The following is an 18,602-nucleotide window of genomic DNA, read 5'->3' on the forward strand; positions in this document are numbered from 1 at the left end:
GCAGCAATATCAAAACAGAGCAGTTTTATGGGTGTGACAATTATCAGTCAATGCACAGAGATAACTTCATTACATACTAGTTAAGTTCAGCTTTTATAAAGATTATATTTTCCTTTTGGTAAAATGATTTTTCTAATTAGACCATAAAGATTGTACAGAAGTATTGTTATTATTGCAGCACCACCTAGTGGCGGTTTCTCTGACAGGGCTTAAAGGAATAGTTCATCCAAAAATTAAAATTGTGTCATCATTTTCTCATCCTCATGTTATTCTACACCAGTATGATTTTTTTCTGATGAACAAAAAATTACATATTTTGAGAAATGATGGTAAGCACACAGCTGATTGTAACCATTGACTTCCATAGTAGGAAAAAAATATTATGAAAGTATTTTGATAAATGATGAAGAAGATATTTTGATAAATGAAGATGAAGATATTTTAAAATGATGGTAAGCACACAGTTGACGGTACGTATTGAATTCAATCGTATTTGTTTTTCCTACTATGGAAATCAATGGTTACCATCAGCTGTGTGCGTACATCATTTATCAAAATATATTCTTTTGTGTTTATCAGAAAAAAGAAATTCATACAGGAGATGATCCATGCCAAATCTAATCAAAACAAGTCTAATTAAATGAATAAGAAGATTGCTGTAAATTCCCCCCCCCCCCCCCCCCCCAAAAAAAATCACAAACCCACTAGAGGGCAGTGAGTCTCTCCACTGAAGTCTGTTTACTGACAAAGGGCCTTTGAAAAGAGTTTATTTGAAATTCTTGATTATCAGTTACCATGTAAAACATATGTTTTGTAACCAAAAAATTAGACTCTTAATGTAAGAAGTTTAGTAACAAACAAATACACAAACTAAGAGGACATATCATGAAAATCTGACTTTTTTCATGTTTAAGTGCTATAGTTGCTACCCTATCTCATGACAAGGCGTGTCATAGTCTTATAATTTTTTATTAATTCATTTGTGCTATTGACACAATTTTCCACTGTTTTTTATACCACACAGCACGAATTTCTATAAACAGTTTTTCATGTCTGTGGCACGACTTTCTGTTTCGTGTCATTTTGTATATTTTTTTCTCATTGTTTTTCCTATTTTTAAATCATTGTTGCTTGGGGTTTGGGTTAGATTTGGGGTTTGCTTTAGGATGTAATTTTATGCATTGGTTTCCACATGTTTTTCGTCCGCTTTTAAAACAATTCTCGCCTGGAGTTGGGGTTAGAGTTGGGGTTTGGGTTAGGATATTGCAGAAAGTAATTCTAACCCCAAGCGACAATGGTAAAAAAATTGGAGAAAACAATAAGAAAATAAAATATAAAAATGACACGATAAAGAAAGTTGTCCCACAGACACGAAAAACTGTTTATAGAAATTTGTGCTGTGTGCCACGACAAAGATGTTTGTGCTCCAGTGGCACGAAAAACATCAGAAAATTGTGTCAATAGCACAAATACATTGATCAAATATTTTGTGACTGACACGAATTTCCGTGAGATTGGTTGGGTCCCCCGTGCTTCTATCAACCTAGAAAATGTGAAAAAGATCAACCCATTAACTTAGTTTTGGTAAACCATTCTCTGCAAGCATGTAAAAAAATAGGTCATTGAAATTTGGCTCCCCTTGTGATGTCAGAAGGGGATCTTATTATAATAATACCACCTCTTAATCTGCACTATCCAACCACGGCACTGCCATTTAGTGCAGAGATCAGCTCATTTGCATTTGAAATGACACACCCACAATGGCACATTTTTTCTCACACCTACAAATTGGCATTTTTTACATGTTAGTATACATTATTTATATGGTATTTTGACCTAAAACTTCACATACATACTCTGGAGACAACTAAGATTTATTTTTCATCTTAAAAAAAGTCTTGTGAAATGTCCCCTTTAAACCAGGTTGACCGATTGGTTTACTTACCCTTCTAGCAGAGAGCAATATAAAAGGACTAGGTATGAATATATCAAATATAAAACTATCCTCATTTATTCATGACTTCAATATTCAAAGCACAGGGATGCAAGGTCACATCAGAAACTACAAGGGTCGTCTCAAAGATATTAGATTAACACAACAAAACGGTCCTATTCATTTAACAATGTGACTTAACTGAGTTAGTGATGCTTAAGTTCTCTTGTCACAACGTTTCAAATCAATTTGTGTTTCAAGAAGAAATAAGTCCTAAAATAGTGTGTTACTGTCAGCAGCATTTGTAAAATTTTCACATAGGATGTTCTTCATATCCTGTTGGACATAATTTTCATATTAAGTCTCTTAAAATATGATTTCATTTTGCAGAGCTTGCGCTTCTGTTTTTTTACTTTTATTTTCCGTAGGTAAAATGCCTCCCAGTTGTCATCATCCCCTGCCCAAGGGCCCCATGCCCCGCCGTTTCGGCTCGGGTCCGCTCTGGGATCTTCGGCAGGGTAGCGCACTGGAACGGCAGTCCGATTATAAAACACTAATCGGGCCAGAAGCTGTTTGACCACGTCTGGCCTCTGCTCTGCAAGATCGTAGCGTTCGTACGGATCTTTGGCCACATTGAACAACCACAAAGATTTCTTCGGCTCCACGTGGCGTTCTAAGCTCCACCAGGTTTCTGGGAAGTTTCCCAGCATCTGCGGAGGGGTCCAGTCTCCGTATCCGGGGTCTCCGGTCAGGAGCTTCCAGTCTCCAACCCGGACAGCTGCCTGCACGGCTGTATTCCAGATCCCAAATCCAGTTTTTATGGATCCGTGACGTGCGGAGTTGTAAAGTGGGTCTATGTTATGAAGGATCTCCAGGCGTGGAGACTCTTTACCATCGCTGATGGTTTCCCACATATCGTATCCATCCAGCCCTTCGGTTTGGGACACATTGCCACCTGCTAAGCCCAACAGTGTCGGGTACCAGTCGGTGATGTGGACCAGAGCTCTGCTGACTCTCTTCCTGCGCCTCAAAAGAGGACTGTGGACAAATCCGATGCCACGGACACCTCCTTCCCAGTACGTTCCCTTCCTCCCACGTAGAGGCCAGTTACTCCCACCAAAAAGAGGCTGCCCTCCGTTGTCTGTGGAAAAGATGATGACGCTGTTCTTGTAGTATCCGTACTTACGCAATGCGTACGTCACATTCCGTACCGCCTCATCCACGGCGGAAACCATGCCGGCGTACATACGGCGGTAGATGTTTCCCATCCGCCTATATGGGTAGACGTACTCCCTCGGAGACTGTAACGGAGTGTGGACAGCTTGGAAAGAGAGGTAAATGAAAAGAGGCTGGGATAAAGGATCGTGGGACGCAAGAATCTTTCGGACTCTCTGGGTGTAGAGGTGCGTGGAGTAACGGCCACCTTCACCCCACGCCACTCTCTCACCATCGTGAAGGTCGTACCCGCAAATCTTTGGGCCGTCACAGGACTTGTATGTATAGTAGTCAACACTGCCCGTCAGAGAACCGAAGTACGTTTGGAACCCGCGGCGAGTGGGCAGGCAATCCTGCTTATAAAAGCCCAGGTGCCATTTGCCAACCATGTGAGTGGAATATCCCACGTCCTGTAGACGCTGAGGCAATGTCCTGAGGTCAAAGGGCAAACAGCTGGGCTGACGAGAGCGAATGATTGAATGCTGGAGACCCGTATGGATCTGGTATCTAAAGCAGAAAGGGAAAAAACAGTTCAAGGTAGACATACTGACATAGCACAGAGGAAGTAAAATGTCAGGAAATGCAATGGACACAGACAAAATGATTATACAAGATTATAGAGTTTTATTACTTCAACATTACTCCACTAAGTGTACCTGTCATTCTCCAATGAAGAGTCATGTGATCGCGGGTGGTTTACACCTGAGTTGACGTCATTTGCCAGCGTCACATTTTCAATGACGCACAAAACATCTTGACATGGGAATATCCAATCTCTCCGCTTACATTGCGGATGCAAATGCATGTATCCAATTCATATCCGATTTATTTCTACATATGAATTAGGCCTGAAACTGATCAGAGAATATCTACGTGCTTTTCTCCTGCTTACATGTTTGTGGGTCATATCCGATATGTTCCACATGAGAGGGAAAAAATCTGAATTGAGTCGAAATTGAGTCACTTCAAACATGCATTGTAAATGCGGCCTTATATGCAATTCTCTGAGGTACCAATATGAACTTTTTACGTGCAAATGTGTACTTTTTGAAAGGGTATCAGGCACCCCAGTGTCACAATTTTTAGATATTTTTTTATATTGTTGCATTATTACCCAAATAAATTGTAAAAAAAAATGGTCCAAAAAATTTGGTCCCTACAGTCACTGGGGTGTTACCCTATTGAAAAAGTACATCTTTGCACATAAATAGTTCATAAGCAGCATATCTCACAATTACATACTGGTATCAAAGAGTTCATATTAGTACCTCAAAGGTACATTATTTGTACCATTTTTTTTCTGACAGTACACCAAGGGACTGAATTATATTACTGAATTTAATAATTATTTATTAATAAAGATTTTTTTGTGTTTGCACAAAGTCCATTTAAAAATTGCATGCTATAACAATGTTTAAATGTACTTTTGTTGAAAAGTTACCTGCCAGTGATGAACTGACTCCGTGATGGTGTGCATATGGGCTGAATGTAATAGTTCTCCAGCTTCACTCCGTCTGCAGCCAATCTGTCCAGGGTTGGGGTGTGGATATCAGCATTGTGATATCCGATGTCATTGAAGCCCTGATCGTCGGTCATGATGAATATGATGTGAGGGCGCCGATGGTTCGGCTGCTCGACCTGATTCGGGCTGGTCCAGTCCCAGGACAAATAACCCAGACTGAGCAAACTCATCATAGAGAGCCCGGTGAGAGCCGACACTGTCATGGCAACGGATTTCAAGCGACCCAGCGAGCCTGAAAACCATGAATGCTGAGCTGCGCGTACTTACACGAGTGCGTAAAAGTTGGGCGAGGATGGAGCGCAATGTATGCGCGCGCTCTGGACTCGGGGGCTGTGCCTCAAAACCTACAGAAAAATGCCACACGCGCCTATATGACGACCCAAAGATCGGTGCGCGTGCATGTGACGCTAAAAAAACATTAATTTTATTCCCAAGCACGATACATATGTGGTACAACGCTTTGTTGCCCATAAATCTAAATCCAGTAAGCATTAATTCCTATGCCTATGTAGGCAGCTCACTGGGTTTGAACACAGCCGGGCTTAGGTTTCTTATGCTTTGATTAAAACCTCACTACCCCTTAAATGTTCAACAGAGAGTATTTTCTGGAAGAGAATCAACCCTTCTCTTTCCATGTGTGATCTCATAGTCTGAACAAAGATAAAACACCTACACAATGATCTTTTCCAGCTTTGTTTTACTTGTTTTCCATTTCGTCCTGGCTTTCCAAACCTCTTTATTCAGATAAAGAAACTAGAGTCATTTTACAACTTGTTTAGTAACACATACATGTATAAATCTATGCTGTAATTCCTTTGGTCATAAAATGTTTGTATTAATCTCCAAACACAAACCAAGGGCCCCTAGGATCTCTGCCATTAAATCTGCCTTAGGAGCATTTTGGGGGGAACCGGTGGGGTTGAACAGAGCCAATGTTTGTGCACACAAGAGCTCTTTTATTGAGTCTTCGAGCGTTGTTATTATATATGAACTGGCACTCACTAGTTTCGCTGTGTGGAGTTGTCCTACAGCTCACAGTAACTCAACTGATAAGATCTTAAAAAAGAAACACAGGCAGGGTGGCTCGGTTTGTGAATTTGGCACTTGCGTATACATACTATGCAATGAAGTCAACAATTAAAATGATAAAGTGCAGAAAAACTGCCATGATCCAAATGTGTTTACTATATACAAATCTAAAACATATATCATGGTTTTAACAAAAACCCCAAGCAATAGTCTTTAAAACTGAAAAAAAATGAAGAAAGTTATTTACTTTTTGATAAAACACATTTTCTGCAAAAAAGAAAGAGAGTACCAAAGCATGCACAATAGGAACATTTAGATTGATTTTACATTTACATTTATTCATTTAGCAGATGCTTTTAATCAAACATCTGCATAACATTTAGTCTATTTTAAAGTAAATTAGGGGTGTTATAAGAGTAACAAGGTTCCACCCAAAGATGAGGGATATGCAAAGAGAGAAAGAGAAGTGTGAAAGTTTATTTCTTGAATTTGAAAAACAACAGTGTTGGTATAAAATCGGTAGTGTACATTGAGGCTAGAAGAACCTCTTATGAGTTCCAAAATACACATGACGATATGATCAAATCTGTCTGTGGTTATTGAATATACAGCCTCACTGAGAAATGCACTCATGTTTATGTTTGTTAAAAATATTTATGGTGGTCTGTGCCAATGGCGTAGTGGGCAGCCTCCGAAATGTGACCACTTCGGTTATGTTCGATGCTTGGCTTGAGGTCCTTTCCCGGTCCTGTAACCCTCCCTCCACCCTACTGTCCTCTGTGTACATATTGTCTGTCTAATAAAGGCAAAAATGCCCCAAAAATATAACTATAAACTAACAAAAAGTATTTATGATACTCTAAGTGGACAGAAAAGGCATGATATTTTAAGGCAAGCCAAGTCTTAACATATCAGCCCAGGAAAATATCCTACATCAGCGAGTAAACATCACAATGACAAAAGAAACACCAGCGAAGTCACTTTAAGGTTCTTTGATGTCAGTTTTAGGTTAAACCTTAATTTTCTGATTTGCAGCCAAACTGTTACCATCTTAAATGTTGATTAAGTTACAGTAAAAGTGTTTGTGTATATCTAGTCTATTAACAGAAAAACTTTTCTTTAAGAAAAAAATAACAATTATAGTATATGATATTTTATACCATTCTTTTGATCACAGTGATTTGGTTTTAAAATAAATATGCAAAACAGATCAAATAAATATTCATTTAGTGCAATTCTGTTTATGTAACAGGTGTACTGATCTGTTTTGCATATGAATATGTGAAAATATAGTTAATATCAAAACGAGTGATTCATCTTTCCTATCCTAATATTTGGTTTAGACGTGCACGATATGTGAATTCTCGAGTCCTTTTAGATGATGGTTTGTTACATGTTTTATACAGCATTTATAATTTCACTTCTCTGGCTTGCACAAACTTTAGAAACGCCCTGTTTACTTTTTGCTAAATCTAAAACCAACATGATCTCACAAAGATAGGCTAGGATAGTCACGGAATTTTGTGCTCATTTTTCCGTGGGATTCTCACGGATCTCCGCATTTTTCCGTGGCCCTGCTACGGACTGTCTTTTTCTGTGGCATTCTCACAGATTGGTTACTCAACTGTTTTGTCCTATTTTCAAACCATTTTCGCTTCGGTTTAGGGTTAGATTTGGTGTTTGCGTTAGTATGGCACTTTTACTATTGGTCTATACTATTTTTTCTGATTTATTCTTTTATATTTTTTAAACTTTAAACAATTGTCGCCTGGCGTTGGGGTTAGAGTTGGGTTTGGGTAGGGATGTCATTTCATGTAAATCTAACCCTAAACCGAAGCGAAAATGGTAAGAAAATAGGACAAAACAGTTGAGTAACCAATCCGTGAGAATGCCACAGAAAAAGACAGTCCGTAGCAGGGCCACGGAAAAATGCGGAGATCCGTGAGAATGCCAAGGAAAAATGAGCACAAAATTTGTGGTTGCTAAAACTGACTGAATTGGGGTTATACTGTTTATTCTAAAACAGTTTGAGTAAATTTATGTCACTTTTTAATCTATTTGAACACGTTTGCTGAACCCACACAGTCTTAGTATTGTATCCCAAAATTTGATCCTGAGATTTTCGGCCTTCCAATGTCTGAACTTAAGAGCATGAAAGGAAATAATTAAATAAAGATCCAAAAGGGGTCTGAGGAGATGTTGAGTTTGGCATTCATTGAAATACCTTTACTCACATTAACAATAACTCCATTTAATCCCTGCTACTGCTTCCAGTAAAATAGCACAATTTTCACCTTTCTGCTTTCAAAGGATCTCAAATTAACATACAGTCTCTTTAATGTGGAAATATCTTTATATCCTGCTCTGAGCTCCGCTGTTTCTAAAATGTGATCGAGTGCACTCTGTGGATTTTGCTTTTTAAGTCATATTCCCACAGAAGACTATTTCCAGAAACCTTGACAGCGTGTGCACAAGTATGGTTAAACTTGTAAGGGCCAAATATTTGTCTTCTCTAATATAGTGAAGCATGTCCAAAACCTACTTGTCAGGACATTTGAAGTGGGCATCAGTATTTGAAGTCTGAAAATCCAGAGTAAATATCACTATCTTAGTATGGTCGGTTGTATGACTGTTTTCTCATGATTATGATCCGTTCAGCTCTACAGACATTTCTGTTCCGATAAATAACCAATAAAATATTAGTTTGAATACTAAAGGTAAGCAAAAAATCTATGGAAGTACGGAAGGTAAGGTAGTGAAATGTAGGTGCTCAGAAGAGGGTGGAGGTTGTTGTAAAAAGGGATTTAGAGGGGCGGTCAGACTTTGTGGAATGTGTTTTTATATCCTGGGGTAACAGGGTCTTGTTTTGGGGTTTAACCTGAGCAAACAGCACACACACATTCAGAATGAATACAAATATAATTTATTATGAGTATTTAATTCATCATTTTTTAGAAAAGCATAAGCCAAAATAATGCAGGTGATATTATTAGTGAGTCTGCACGGTGGGTGCATAACACCTGGAGAGAGTTTGCATCTGTTTGCACATTACCGTTCGTAATAGCTCAGTGATACACATCTTTCCAAGCAGAACATTTTTTGAGGACCAGAGATGTTAAGAGATATAACTCTCTGGCTGAATATATAAAGAAATCAGTCTCACACTGTCAGGAGAGATAAAAACAGGTTAAAGAACATACACCAATTTAATATATTACTTTTTATAAGTAGCTTGCAAAAACATTTTTATTGACTAGACAAACATCGATCTTACACACATCATGTACTGATTCTACCAATAGGTGTTTACTGGTAAAGCTAACCAGCCAAACCTTGAGCCCCTGGCATAATCATCTACAAGCTCAACTTTTCATTTTTTCTCTGATCATGAATGGAGCTCTGTAAACCCTAGTTACCCCTCTCCACACCCCATCAGCCGACCTGAACTAAACATCCACTTCTGCTTTACCTCCACCTCAACACAGCTGAGACATTCATGAAGAATTTCTCCCATTTACCAAGCCCACTAGTTAATGTTAGTTAATTGTCAGTTGCATCACATTTATGACATTGCATGCTGTTGTGTGTGGGGTTGGATAGTTTGGCCAAAAATGAAAATTACCCCATGATTAACTCACCTGAGTTACATATGCCACCTTTTTCATACGAACACATATTCAGATATTTTTGAAAATGTTTTAGCTTTTCCCAATCTTTATAATAAATGAATATGGGGTCCGCTCCTTTAAGTCCAAACAATGGCCCTCATTTATCATTCTTGCGTAGAAACGGGCGTATATGTTGGCGTAAGATTATGCTTACACTCCTCTCACCGCCTGATTTATGAAACTGTGCGTACCGTTGATATTCAGGTGTACGCAATATCTGCCCTTCATAAATGCCGCGGCCGAAAACGAGCGTCATTAGAATAACACGCCCATATAAATTCAAGTCTCCGCCTCCCCCACGCCTTCATTTTACGACATTGACACATGGAAGACGGCAAAAAAGACAAACCGGGGAAGGGGAAAGAAACAAAATTATTTTATTTGGGAGTTTAAAGAGCGGGATTAAAGACATTAATAATTGCATGACATTTTGTAATATTTGTATTATTATTTTTATTATTAATGACGCTTAAATGATATTTAGAAGAATAATACTTGTAATAGTAATTACAAAATATTATAATAATTAATTCCAAGGAACAAACTGTTGAATATTGGGAACGAATTTTATATTTATGGCCATACTTTAGACTAAATAAGAAAAGGAAGTGTCCATAATGTAGCATAAAAGATAATTCGTGGCCATGATTTTGTCCGCATGTTATCATATGATCGGATTTATGGCTCCATTCAACACAAGCATTTTACCTTTCCTATTAATGTGTAGCTATTTATTTATCATCGAATGGTATGTAACTAGCTTACCTTTTGATGCATTATTACCATGTTTTCGTAGCAGATCCTTGTGCTTTCTTGCAATGTGCCGCTTCAGATTCCAGGATTGCTAAACTTTTACAGTCTCTCCGCAGTCCCTTTCAATGTTTTCTTCCTGTCCAATCTTAACTTTGAATTTTACTTTACATTTATGTATAAGGCTTGAATTCCATAATTTATTGCTAGACGTTTCTACAGATTCTCGAACAAATTATCAAAGGGCGTTCTGGATTAAACGAGCGGTCCTGAGCGAACGGAATTTTCGGAAAAAGTCGCTCTGATGGTATTACCGCACCGCTCAACGCTCCGATCCGCTCACGTGCTCTGCCCTGAAACGGCTCGCAACTTAAGGAATACATATGCATACAAATCAAATGCTTTGGTAAAGTCACACAACATTAAAGTTCATGTTGCATAAAAATAGACACTGAAGTTTATAATTACTATGTTTTAGTTTTTTTTTTTTTACAGTGGGTCATAATATATCATATATTTTAGTTTGTCAGAGCGTTGTGGTGTTAGGAAGTGTTTGCGCATTTCTGCACTAACTCAAAATGTGCGTACACCACCTCCTGAGCAGGCGTAGGATTTGAGCGTGCCGTACGCCAACGTCCATATTGATAAATCTCAAAGTCACCGTGGTTTTGGGTGTACGCCAGGTGTACGCTGGAAATTTGGTGTACGCACTTTTGATAAATGAGGGCCAATGTGCATCCATGCTTGCAAAAGTAATCCACACGGCTCCGGTGTATAAATAAAGGCCTTTTAAGGGTAAACATGCGGATTTATGCAGGTTTTAAAAAATTAATGATTTTTTAATCACTGATATGTACTCGGACAACATGCAGGCCATATCTCGATCCGAAGGCTGCAGCCTTTAGAGGTTGCATACATCATAAAGACGTATTTCAGAATATTAACAATTATAAAGCTGATTATTATTCTTAGTTAATGGTAATTGTTATAATATGCTTATGACTTGCGAATGAAATTTAACTTAAATTAACCAAGCTTGATGACATATGCATTGTGCATATGCAACCTTTATATATACATTTATATTTAATTTGATACATTAAATTAATTTAAATCAGGTTTATTTTTTAGTGCTTCTCACAACACATTTTAAATCAAAACAGCTTTACAGCAAATGCATGTTTCATGTTAAAATCAGCAAGTATTCATTTATCAGTCACATGTGAGTGTCAAAGTAATGTCCATTTGGGAATAATATACAGCTGTAAGATAATGCAGTTAGTTAACACCCTACTAAACATCAACATTGAATGGGTTTTATGAATGCACAGACATGAGGCCCCTTACAAAGGGTTTGCTTAGGGCCCTCCATCATGCACTGGTGTGAGTATTGGGGGATTTTTAATTTTTTGGCCTAACTATCCCTTTAACTCATGTTGTCCATACCACCATGCACTTCCTCTGTTTAACAGAACCATATGCAAATGTGGCATTAATAAGCTTTAATCCAAAATACGCGCGCGCACACAACCACAATCTTCGAGTACACACATACACACTCAGCCACAAAACTACAGTATTACATAGTAGTAACGTACACAAACTCGAACACAATCCTGAGTGAACACACAACTGTACGCACGCGTACAAACCTCAAGCAATCAGCGTGCGCGCGCTCTCCACGGCTCAAACTAAAATAAACACACCTGCTTCCATGAATGTCACCTTCGGTGAGGTGGATGTCTGGACTCGTGCTTGGTGTTTAAGCAGCACACGTTTGTGGTTTTACACATACAAAATATATGTGTTTCTTCTGGCATGACATGTGCTGATTTTGCAATTTGTGAAACCACAAGTGGACTTTCACTGTTGTTATTCAAACTTCTACAATAAATGTCCAAAAAATTGCATCTGTACGAACCATAGACTGTAAAAAAAAAAGTATGATCCTGAGAGAACGCTATAAATAAATAACTGCAACGATATTAATAGGCTAATACAATTGTGTTGATCATAAGCTACTATTATATTTAAAATAATAAAACATATCCTGATATTCTGCGGTATGAAATGCCGTTACTTTCCCTAGAGCCGTATAATAGAACCACATGTCCCATAATGCAGTTCGCGGCAGACGACAGTTCAGAGTTCAGAGAGTAAAAGAAATGCACGCGCTGCTCCTGCCCAATGACTTCCGGAAATACAAACATGCTGCAAAGTTTTTGATTTTGTTTTTTGTATTATTTGATCTCAGTTAAAAGAAAAACAATGACCTCAAAGGATACAGACGCGCTGATCATCTTAATTTATCGCTATTTAAAAGACAACGGTTACAAGAAAGTCGCCACCGCGCTGAGAAAGCACGCGCCACAGGTTCAAAGATGTTTTTGCATGTGCACGTGCATTTGTATCCGCATGTTTTCTCTGTTGTATGTTAATAAAAGGCCGTGGACCATTACATGCATTTATGAACGTGGTTAATGTGATTTAAATAAAGCATTTGTGACGTGGCATATAGTCATTATTTAGGCATCGTTGTAACTGTCTGTCAAGACTGTAAAAAAGTGACATGTTTTTATACAGATTGCATGCATTTGTCACCAATGACCACAGTAGTGATCTTAAAACAATTTATTTTTGCATTAGACCTATATAGCAAGTTCACAAGCTTGTTTAGCGTTTATTGATTCACTGCACATCGTGCATAGACTGTAGTGCAATAGTAATGCTTTTGCTTTTTTGCTCATGCATGCATTTGTTTAGAAATAAATGCTGTTGCATTAAAGTAAATAAACTTCAGATGTCACAAATAGACTGATCCTACTTTGCCGTAAACTCACAGGAGCACTTATCCAAATGCATATTTGTATTTGCCATAAAGAAACATACTTGTGTACCTACAGCACAGTAGACTTGCTGGAAATGAAACCCATGGCCTTATTGTACACCTTACAAGTATTTGAGCTTGCTTTACATATACTATAATAATGAATAAAGCTTTATCTTATATTATCTCAGTGCTGTGATACGATCTGTTAAATCAATTTCAGGTGGAAACTGAAGAAGTGAAAGTGTCTCTGAGTGAAATCTTTAAGAGTTGGTCAAGGTGGGCCGGTGTATGTGTGTCTCATGTAATAAGGCGGTATTTATGATTTCTAAACTAATATATAGTTTTTTTCTGTAGGAAACAGAAGAGGCATGAGAAGGCAGGCAATCATCTGACAGGTGCTCAGAAAAGTGATGCGTCACAAAGCTCAGATGATCCTTCAGAGCCTCCTGGTATGTAGTGCACACAAGACTGCACTATTCACAGGAATAAAACTTAATATCAGCTCTTTAATTAAGGAATAATTGGGTCCATTGAATTATTCATATATAATGCACACCCAATATGCTTATGCGGCACGAAGCAGAGATCTAAAAGGATCATATCCCATACATTGAAAGATTCCCGTCAATTAATTTCCTTTAATTGTAAGTAGTAACCAACTGTACATTTTTGAATTCACAGACGTTCAGACACCTGAGTTGAGTCCTGCAATAGGTAAAACTTATTGTTTGTTTATTTATTTATAAAGCACACACTTACACAACTCTTTTTGCCAAAGGTGCTGTACAAAAACAAGAAACAGATTTTTTTTCTGAAGCTGGTTTATATTATGTAATGCATGTTTGTTTTGCTTTATATTAGAGAGTGGCTTACAGTAGACACTTCTCAGGGACCCTTTAAAGTGATTAAGGATTAATTTCTAGTTTTGGTTGGCCTGTGATCATATTCATTTACAGGCCGGTGTTGTTTGTTTGTTTTTTATGAAAAGTAAATGCACAAAGTCCTAAAAAACCTGTTAAGACGAATATCAGGAAGACTTCAGCATCAAAGGTATTTGTGTGTCTGACGCTCCCCGAAAAATATTTATTCAAACTTATCTGAACCACCAAAGTCACCTGGCATTGTCTTTTTTGTTGTTGTTTTAGAAACAGATAAAAAAAGAAACTGTGACAAAATCAAGGAAAAGAAAAAGCTCGGTCTCCATCACTCCAGAGAACGATTCTGACTCGGACTCCAGTTTAGATGTGGACAAATGGACAAAACTACTTACACAGTTGTCAGGTGTGATAAACTGTATAAAATAGAGAAATGATGATTATCATGCATGTTTTCTTACATGTTTGCTCTTTAAATCAGATTCTGATATTGCAAAGATGGAGGTCCTATCAAACTTTGTTGAAACTCCCGTATCTACACCTGTGACGTCCGCCGGAAAGGGAAGAAAGACGAAGCAAACAAAACCTAAAAAAGAGACAAACTCAGCCAAAAATGAAAAGTCAAAGGCAGCAGCAAAGAAAACAAAATCTAAAACTGACCACATTCCTGTAAGGACTGATACAGCTAAAACTGCAAGAAAGTCTACAGACATTTCTGAAGGTGGTAAGACACCGTCCAAGAAAGCCAGAGGTCATTGTGAAACCTCAGATCTTAATGTGGCTGAGACTCCAAAAACAACAAAGGCTAAAATTCATAAGCATAAACCATCAGAAAATCAAACTAATGGACTCATGAAAACCAACAGGACGGCCACTCCATCTAAAGGAACTAAAGCTGTTGGTCTTTCAGATTCTGAAAACGTTAAAACACCTAAAAAAGTTAAAGTTAAGTCATCGCATGATCTTTCTGAGCAGGTCGAGAACCACGCAAAAGCTGTCGCTGAAAACGACTCAGAAACCAGCAGCTCTCAAACTTTGTCTAAAAAAGCACAGAAGAAAGTTGAAATGCTGTCTGAATCCACCAACTTTAAAACGCCATCAGGGCAGCCGGACAACAGTCTCTCAGCTACTAAAGTAAAGAAAAAGAAAAATGCCAGCAAGCTTGCAGAAGCTGACTGTAATGACACCGACCTTAACATTGATAATACCCACCTGATGTCCGACCAATCGGAGACGCCGTCAAAGAAAGTGAAAAACAAGAAGTTAGAGAGTGTTGTAGAGCTTGCTCCCAGCGAGACTCCTAAGAAGCATAAATCTAGGAAAAGTGATTGTCCTATTGATCTTGACATGGCAAACACACCTGATGTTCTCCAAGAATCATCTAACATTGAACTTCATGAAAGGCTTTCAGAAGAGGCTGAAACACCATCCAAAAAATCCAAGAAGGCCAAGGGTAGGAAATCACAAGCACAGATTGGAGATGATAATGATAATTGTGGTGATGGGTTGGATAATGAGGATACGTCCGATCAGGATTTTAAAAAACACTCCAAAAAGAGGAAACACAAAAGGGAAGAAGTTAACGATGATTTGGCACAAGAGGAGGCCACACCAGAGCCCAAGAAAGCTAAGAAAGAAAAATGGAAAAACGAGGACGTTGAAAACATGATTGAAGATGATCAACAACCATCAGTAGAAGAACCTGTAGAAATCAGTCAGAAGAAGAAAAGTAAGTGAGCCTTGTCTTGGAGGGCTGCACGATAAATCGCACGCTATTGTCACACGCATCTCGTCAGTGATGCCGGTTCCTTGATTAGCAATAAATCGCCATCAGCTGCTTTCAGATGAAGCGGCATTTACTACACAGAGCTGTAGTTCACTGACAAGTGGGGACATATCGCATTGCAAATGCGATGTTTCCCCGCTTGTCAACCGGCATTTTAACTCTTTCTCCGCCAGCGTTTTTAAAAGAAGTTGCCAGCCAGCGCCAGTGTTTTTCATGATTTTCACAAAAGTTTAATGCCAAGCTGGTATTGCAATCACAAAACTTGTGGCTAAAACTGGTACTGCAATCACACAAATGGTGGTCAATACACAAAATGACAACATAAACATCAGTTGAGGGCTGCAACTCCACTTTTTAAATAACAATATCCTGGCCAGACTACTGTTGTCAGTGATATAAGTATTTGAAATGAAAATTATTTCTTAATGTCTAGTGACATATCAGGGTCATTTTATGATTTATTGATATACATTTCTTACATACTGTTCCTTTAAAACAGACACGGACATGCAGCCGCTTGCCATAGGGCAATACTTCCGGGTTTAAAAAGTAGCGGAAGGGCGCCACCTGGTGGATAATAGTGGCATTGCGGAAAGCCGGAAATACACGTCATTGGCAGGGAAGCGTTTTCTCTTGATTGACAAGATATCTCGTCAATGGCGGCGAAAGAGTTAAGGAACCGGCTTTACTGACAAGATGCGCTTGACAATCTCGTGCGATTTATCATGCAGCCCTACAAGTTGTAAATCTGTAAAATAATCTGTATTATTATCATTATTAATCTGCTCTTGTATAGCTCAGTGGTACAGCATTGCATTAGCAGTGTGCAAAAGGTCATTGGTTCAAACCTAGCAATACATAAAACCCAGGACACTAATAAAAAGTGTAATGCACTGTAAGTCCCTTTGGATGAAAGTGTCAAATGCGTAAATGTAATTTTTATTGTAACAGTTTTGTAAAATGTAAAAAGTTTTGTAAAGCAAGAAAATATTCCCATATTTATCAAAGTCGTAATAATGTGCCTATATTTTCTCACCCTGAATGTACAGAGAAGAAGAAAGATAAAGAGCGAGAGAGTGATAATACGGTCTCTGATGATCATCCTGTATCTACTGCCACCGAGGAGGTGATTGTTCACAAGAAGGTAAAAACTGCATGTGCTACCACTTAAAAACAAACACATTAGTTTGCAAATATGTAGATACTGATAAGACCGGTTACGTTTGATAAAGTGTGTAGTATGTGACAACACATCACTCTATGAAATACTGTTTCCCACAATGCAGTGCTCTCAGCTTTATGATCTGTGTTCACTAAGATGAACCAGAAATGATACGCCCCAATGCTGATTTTCTGACTTATTATTTGATTGTAGGGGTGAGCGGGGCACAAACTAACGCAGGGTTAATTGTAACTCAGCTACTTTACATACTTATACAGGGCCGACCATCTGTGCTTTTGGTCTTTTTCTCTTACTGTCACAAGATCTCTTGTGAATTTGTGAAAAGTTTTCATGTGTTTTTATTAAGATATTAAACCAATTGTGTTTTGGAGGCATAAAAGTACATTTCTTCATTCTATTTTTAAGTGGGGTGTGTAAGTCACCAAATCCAATCTTATATTATTTTAATCACTGTCTTGTTACCTAAAACATAACAGCATTTTGACACATTTCAACAACTCCTATAACTGATAGCTGGGAGTGAAAACATTTTTACACAGTGGGGTTAGTTGTCACACAATCTCAGGTATACAATGATAATGAAATGAAAACAATGTCATCATCGTTCATCAAAATGATAACTTTTAATGCAATATCAGGGGAAATAACTCAAAAATCTATTTATTTGCATTGATGCATAATACAAGGATAAATAGATGAGGGATAATGAATGAATAGATATCCTGTTATAGGCAGGTATATGAACAATATCCACCTTTAGTATCTAGACAGACTTTTATTGAATTATTTGTCTTTAAAACACATTTTTAGCAGGTGTCTGCTAAACAAACTCTCTGTTTGTTACAATGAACCCCACTTATGGGGTAAGTTGTCACATTTGCACTCCTGTCCTGTACAAAGTAATAATTTAAAAATAACAATAATTTAGTGATAAGTCTTGTGATTATCGTAGGTCAGCCCCTTGAGAAGCTATATGATTCAGCATATTATAATAATTTATGAGACTGGCTAATAATATAGTTTCCGATCCTATTCATGTCCTGCATAATGAATATGAATTAATACCATCAAACCAGAGATAAAGAGTCCCAGGATTTAATAAAGTTAGGCTGAAAAATAATTTTGTGCATCAGGCAATCCTAGTACTGTGAATGTGATGTAATTGTAAAAGGGTAAGGTACATTTATTATTTAAGAGGGTGTAATGGGTGGAAGTATATGTTTTTGTCTAAAAAATGTTAATTGTTGTAAACATGGATACTGTGATGGAAGAAAAATTTCAGACCCGTCTGACAATAAAGTGCTATATCATATCATCATATCATATCAAATCATCATTAGTCACACTGAAACTTTTTTATTGTTTAGAAAAAGAAGAGAAAAGAGAAACATTTCAGTAGAGATGAAGCTCCTGGACTTGATGACACGCAGCGGTAACATATCAGAGATGGAGGCGACGGTTCTTCATCTCACAGCTTTAGTAATGATTTAATCTGAATGTATGTTCTTTGCCAACTGTGTAGATCACATGTGTATGTCTCTGTGTTTTATATTTTTATGAAGAAATCTTAAGTATCATTTTGTTTGTTGATCCGTTTCTCTTCTCTTTGTATTGTTTTTTGTAAATGTTGAAAAGAATTTTATGTGTTTGTATCATCGAAGTGATGTTGGTTTTTTATTTTTTTAGATGTAAAAAAACAACAAAGAATAATGTACTTTTTCTTAAGAAAAAGCTCTAAATTTGACTAAAAAATTCATTCTGTGACATCTGTATTAAAAAAAGACATGTGACAATCATCAAGTGTTGTTTAA

General features: G+C 37.7%; 2 protein-coding genes across 3 annotated transcripts; one reads left to right on the top strand and one right to left on the bottom strand.

The window, feature by feature from the left end:
* Nucleotides 1-2,110: 2,110 nt before the first annotated feature.
* Nucleotides 2,111-4,936, bottom strand: arsia (arylsulfatase family, member Ia). The gene is made up of 2 exons (XM_065263985.2): nucleotides 4,590-4,936; nucleotides 2,111-3,655 (listed from the first exon to the last, which is right to left on the bottom strand). Exons 1-2 carry the CDS (start codon nucleotides 4,871-4,873, stop codon nucleotides 2,263-2,265), a joined length of 1,677 nt encoding a protein of 558 aa, XP_065120057.1. The 5' UTR covers nucleotides 4,874-4,936; the 3' UTR covers nucleotides 2,111-2,262.
* Nucleotides 4,937-12,263: 7,327 nt separating this feature from the next.
* tcof1 (treacle ribosome biogenesis factor 1) lies at nucleotides 12,264-18,567 on the top strand. Of its 2 annotated transcripts, XM_065263993.2 has the most exons (10): nucleotides 12,364-12,490; nucleotides 13,021-13,072; nucleotides 13,168-13,223; nucleotides 13,302-13,396; nucleotides 13,629-13,661; nucleotides 13,936-13,997; nucleotides 14,093-14,228; nucleotides 14,304-15,551; nucleotides 16,658-16,752; nucleotides 18,159-18,567. In XM_065263993.2, exons 2-10 carry the CDS (start codon nucleotides 13,040-13,042, stop codon nucleotides 18,225-18,227), a joined length of 1,827 nt encoding a protein of 608 aa, XP_065120065.2. In that variant the 5' UTR covers nucleotides 12,364-12,490; nucleotides 13,021-13,039; the 3' UTR covers nucleotides 18,228-18,567. The 2 variants fall into 2 exon arrangements, with proteins under 2 accessions (XP_065120064.2, XP_065120065.2); XM_065263992.2 differs by lacking the exon at nucleotides 13,021-13,072 and having other exon boundaries at nucleotides 12,264-12,490.
* Nucleotides 18,568-18,602: the final 35 nt, after the last annotated feature.

This window comes from Paramisgurnus dabryanus, chromosome 16 (genome assembly GCF_030506205.2).
Source record: "Paramisgurnus dabryanus chromosome 16, PD_genome_1.1, whole genome shotgun sequence".
Lineage (NCBI taxonomy): Eukaryota > Metazoa > Chordata > Actinopteri > Cypriniformes > Cobitidae > Paramisgurnus > Paramisgurnus dabryanus.